Source organism: Triticum dicoccoides, chromosome 2A, assembly GCF_002162155.2.
Source record: "Triticum dicoccoides isolate Atlit2015 ecotype Zavitan chromosome 2A, WEW_v2.0, whole genome shotgun sequence".
In the NCBI taxonomy this organism is placed as follows: domain Eukaryota; kingdom Viridiplantae; phylum Streptophyta; class Magnoliopsida; order Poales; family Poaceae; genus Triticum; species Triticum dicoccoides.
In genome coordinates, this window is record NC_041382.1 from 27,195,774 (window position 1) to 27,201,273 (window position 5,500).

General features: G+C 45.0%; 1 protein-coding gene across 1 annotated transcript; it reads right to left on the bottom strand.

Annotated features, from left to right (window-relative positions):
- Window positions 1-1,912: 1,912 nt before the first annotated feature.
- LOC119358747 (berberine bridge enzyme-like 27) lies at window positions 1,913-3,611 on the bottom strand. The gene has a single exon (XM_037625178.1). It carries the CDS (start codon window positions 3,606-3,608, stop codon window positions 2,037-2,039), a length of 1,572 nt encoding a protein of 523 aa, XP_037481075.1. The 5' UTR covers window positions 3,609-3,611; the 3' UTR covers window positions 1,913-2,036.
- Window positions 3,612-5,500: the final 1,889 nt, after the last annotated feature.

A 5,500-nucleotide genomic window follows, 5' to 3' on the forward strand; every position in this document is an offset into this window, starting at 1 on the left:
TCAGAAAATAAAATCCTTGGAGAGGTAGTTATATTACTACACCTACTAGTTATGAAAATTTGAAAACTTAAATTTGGACATGTTTTGCAAAAAGTATAGGGAAAATGTAAAACGGCTATAACTTTTGCATACGATATCGAAAGAAACGTATAATATATTAAAAAATTCAGCACGAAAATCCGCATCCGATTTTGATAGCCTACGACCTGTTTGCAATTTTTTAGAATCCTCAAATCCAAAAGGAAAAAAAGATATGCTCAAATTTCAGTTTTTTTAATTTTGCTCAAACTATGGTCAAACTACTTATTCAAGAAGTATTAATGTTACTACATAATTATTCAAGAATATTAGTGTTACTAAATAATTATTTCAATTTTTGAATTTTGGTCAAATCTGGTCAAACTATGGTCAAACTATGGTCAAACTTATTCAAGAAATATTAGTGTTACTAAATAATTACTATTTTTTAGAATAATAGTTTCAAACTCAAATGGTGAAACAAGTGACCTAATGCTCAAGCTAAACTGCTGAGGGTTAATAGGATTGACATCTTACATTTGTCAGGAAAACAACAAGTGCGGACTTGGAAAGTAGGGGGAATAGAACTCCGAAGTTAAGAGGAGTGATTAGAGACTAAATCATCAAATAATTCAATTCAAAAAATTGAAAATAAAAAAAATAAAAAAAATTCCAATTTTTTTAAAAAAAATTCAAAAAACACCAACCGGTACTAAAGGTCCCCCATGCCACGGCGCGAGCTCACGCCACGTGGTGGGCCTTTAGTGGCGGTTCGTGCCGAACCGGTACTAATGGGGGGGGGGGGCTTTAGGGCCCACACTTTAGTGCCGGTTACTGGCACTAAAGGCCCTTACGAACCGGTTTTAAAGCTCCATTTTCTACTAGTGATTATACTACTCCTTATGAGGGCGTGGGGTATGTACTACTCTGGCAGAGTTTCGTCCGCCCGTCAAAATTGCTAAAAGCAGTTTGGGTTGAGGATTAACATTATCTTAACGGTTAGATTGAATTAAGAGATCCTAATCATAAGGCTGGTATTGATCCATGATGTTATGTGTAGGCTAGGCTAGGTGCACTTAGCGATGAATATGTTCGCGTGTTTAATAGTAAGAGAGAAGTCGAAAATTTGAATCAGAGCCCGAGCTCATCTGCACCTGTGCTCACGAAAAAAATCAAAATAAATATTATAAAAATTCAAAAAATTCCAAAAAAAAATTAGGGTGGTAGACAATTTGATGGGTGAGGTACGCTCCAATTTTCGAAACATTTGGACTTCTGTGCAGCTCTCAGCAAAAAAGACAAATCGGAGGTCTGTAAAAATGTGTACTGTTCATATACTGTTCGGGTCTGATTTGTCTTTTTTGCTGAGAGCTGCACAGAAGTCCAAATGTTTTGAAAATTGGAGCGTACCTCACGCATCAAATTGTCTACCGCCCTAATTTTTTCTGAATTTTTTTGAATTTTTCTAAATGTTTTATGAATTTTTTTTTGACCGGGTGCAGACGCACCCGGGCACCGAAACGCCGCTCTCGAGAGAAGTTCACTACTCTCGTTCTCAACCCCCTGTTGGCCTATTCTTTGTCGATGTCGTAATGCGGCAGCTCATGATGCAGGGTCCTGCTGGTTCGATGTATCTCCTGAAGTTATCAGGACTATAGTTTGTACTGAACAGATCTCAAATGTGTGAATGATGCTGCTCATTATCTAAAAGAAACATCGTTGGTTTTGAATTACATCAGGCTACGTTATAACTGTAGCACCCAAATCGTGCGGAAATCATTAGTTAGGGACTTATTTTTGCGACATTATATTGACACATGCAATAAGCTTTTTAGCTCAACACAATTATTAGCACTTACTCCCTCTAACTGAAAATACTTGTCAGAGAAATAGATAAAAATGAATATATCTATTTAGAACTAAAATACATCTAGATACATCCATTTCACCGGCAAATATTTTCGGACGGAGGAAATACAATTTTGTCAAACACGATTGTTTTGTTTTGCGCGGTTACACTACTGGTTCAAGGGAAGTGGTGGGACGCTTTGCTCGCTCCAGAAGTAGTCGCCGGCGTCCACCTTGCGCTTGATCTTTGCGAGTCTCTTAAAGTTTTCCGGGCCGAAATAACTCTCGCCCCACACCTTGGCACTTTCATAGCTCGTCACGCCGTCAATCACCTTGTTCGCGCCGATGTCAAGGTCCCGGTAATTCACGTACGCACCCCTCGGGTCCTTACTCACAAACGGCGCCATGAAGTCATAGAGGCTCCCGTCCCAGTCGGGTGTAACCTTGCCTCCGGTCCCTTCGCCGTTCCAGAACTCGACGTACTGGATGTTGTAGAGCACGCTGCTCCGGTACGGGAAAGGGGTGTTATCGGCCGCGATGCGGCCCATTCTTCCGCCGTGCGGCTCAAGGACGAGCTGCCCCGTCGCGGCACCCTCGGGCCAGAGGAACATCTTCTCCAATGTGTCCTTGCTCAGGGGTTTCTTGACGTAGTCCGACTTGTTCTTGAAGAAGGGGCCTAAGGTCATGGACCGGTTGAGGAGGAGCTCGTCCAGCGGCTTGTTGTAGATGTCGTCGCGGAAGTATATGTATGCCGTGTACTGCAGCCAGCTCATCTCCTTGCAGTTGGCACGTGTCACCCCGAGCTCTGGGAACCGGCTCCCCATCGTCGCCACCGCCGCGCTGCTGTTGCCGAGGTACAAGGCCTGGAAGTTGGCCTGACGGTTTTGCACGACGACACGTACGCTAAGGTCGTCGGGGAGCACCGGCGCGACCGTTTGCCATTTGGTCACGGCGTCGACTGCGCCCTGGTCCATGGTCTTGGTGACTCTGAAGAAGGTCACCGTCGGTCGAACAGGCACGAGCCTCACCTTCCACGACAGCACGATGCCGAAATTACCGCCGCCGCCGCCGCGGATGGCCCAGAAGAGGTCGTCCCCCATGGCTTTCTTGTCCGCCAGGAGGTTCCCTTCGGCATCGACCATGGTGGCGTCCAACACGTTGTCGGCGGAGAGACCATGCTTGCGCATCATCAGGCCTATGCCGCCGCCGCTGAAGATGCCCCCCACGCCCACGGTCGGGCACACGCCAGCCGGGAAGCCCAACCCAGGCGCCGCCGTGGCGACATGGTAGTAGAGCTCCCCGATCCCCGCCCCGGAGTCGACCCAGGCTGTGGCCTCTTGTGGGTTGACGCGGACGGCGTGGAGCTTGGCGAGGTCGATCACCGCGAACCCCTCGCTGTTGGGGCTGCCCGATCTGTACGAGAGGCCCTCACAATCGTGCCCGCCGCAGCGCATGCGGACGCGCACGCTGTGGCGGCGCCCGCAGCGCACGGCGGCCTGGACATGCGACGCGTTGGTGGGCGTCACGATGCAGAGCGGCGGCCTCGCCGTGGCCGGCGCCACGAACCTGGCGTTCCTGATGGATGACACCAGGAGCTGCTTGAACGACGGCGAGCTCGGCGTCTGCACGAGCTGGCTGGGGATGTTCGTCGAGAGGCACCGGAGGAAGTCGTTGTCGTTGGAGGGCGACGCCAGAGCTGGCACGAAGAAGCCCAAGAAGCAAACTGTGAGAACGAGCGCCATGCTTCCTACACTGACATTGTGCTTCGGTTCTATTTCACCGGGTTATATAGCCATGTGTCATCCTTATTATTTTGAAGGGCTGGTCATTAGTTTCTCCCCAAATCAAGTAGAAATTGATTGTGCCCCAAAGATAAACCTCCAATTTAATTACCTCCTTATAAGTTATAACTCGAAATAAAAGCGAATTACTAATTGGTCAAAGATAAATTTGTTGACATGGCTCTAACTGTAGAAGCAGGCCCTGCTTGGAAGGAAGGCTTTTAATTACTTTAATCATCTCTTGTACTCAATAAATTGCTTCCAATTGCCACATAAAAACCGAACCGACAACTGAACCGCGAGGCTGTTGGTTCCTGTTTTCACCGGTTGGACTGCCGGCTCATCGGTTCATTGGCGACGAAAACAAGAAGATTTGACCTAATTTTTTTATTACATCAGATCAAATGTATATACGCAATATTTTTACATCAAATCAATTAATAAATCACAATCGATGATTTTTTTAATAAATCACAAAGTGATCCTAGCCCAATAGGTTATTATTAGTGTTAAAAATGGTTATCATTAGGCTGTTAGTGTTCTTTTTTTTACAATCAATACCATGATATATTATCGTAGCAAATTGTACATGGTAGAGATACATGAGCTGACCATAGTGATAACAAAATAAAGTTTAAAAGAAAGGAGCAAATCTTCGAGATCTGGAAACTCTTACTTCTTCCATGACACAATCTTATACTTTTCTGAAGTCAGCCGTAGGAACATAACGAAAGTATCAAACCACAGACCTATAAATACCAACGAGGGTTCTCCCATTGTTTTAATTTGAGCCACACTGCCTAGGCTGCGATGCACGCACACTGCCATTAAAGTAATCAACCAACATCGGCAAAAGTACCAACACCAGTCTTCCAGGGACAAAAAACCGAACAACCAGGTCGACGTCGCTGGGAGCCGAGAGTACGAATCACCATTGTCGAGGACGTGGCGGTCGGGACAGATATTGAGAGGACAATCCTCCTTGCGGCGACCATGAGAAAAAAAAAATTCAAAACCGATTTGGCGAAGCAAGATCTGAAGGACCATACCTAGACAAATTTAATCTTCCAACACCACCATTGACGTCGGGAAAAAGATCTCGTCTTCGAACGAAGGGGCGAAGATTATTTATTGTGGACGATGTCATCTCGAACGAAGAAGAGTACTACCAAAACCCTAAATCAATCTAATAAAAACACTACTATTATTAAGAACTCCACTCAGAGATCGGGTTCCCCACCCCTCCCGACAACGGCAAGGCCGACCGGAGGAGGAGGAACCGATCTATGGTGGAGGCGGAGGTGGAGGCGGCGGCTAGGTCTTTTTCAGAAGGAGGTGGGGCGGCAAGAAAAACTAGAAGCTATAGGCTGTTAGCGTCCTTGCTTTGCTTAAGGTTAGGGTTCAATCCTTATTTTACCATTTTCTAAACATTTCCTTGATTTTCTTTTACCAGAAGACCTATGCACCATAAAAAACTTAGAAAAGGGTCCAGTTCTGTTTTGCTCCAGCCGGAACACCGGCCCGGTCCGGCTTTTAGAATTATTCAAAGAATGGCCCGGTGCTGCATTTTTCAATGCACACCAGATTCATCCCCATCGATCGCTTTTAGTCTAGGTTTATTTTGGCTTCGGATAATATGGAGAATACTTTTGAAAATATCAATTTTAACTTCATGATTTGAAACTTTGAAATTTCAAACTTTTATAAATTTAAACTTCCATAATGATCAAACTCTTGGAATTCTTTAAGTTTTGGAAAATCTTAAATTTTAGAAGTTTCAAAGTTTTAGAAAACATAAATTTTAAAAGTTTCAACCTTTCAAATGTTTTGAAATTCACATGACAGAAGTCTAG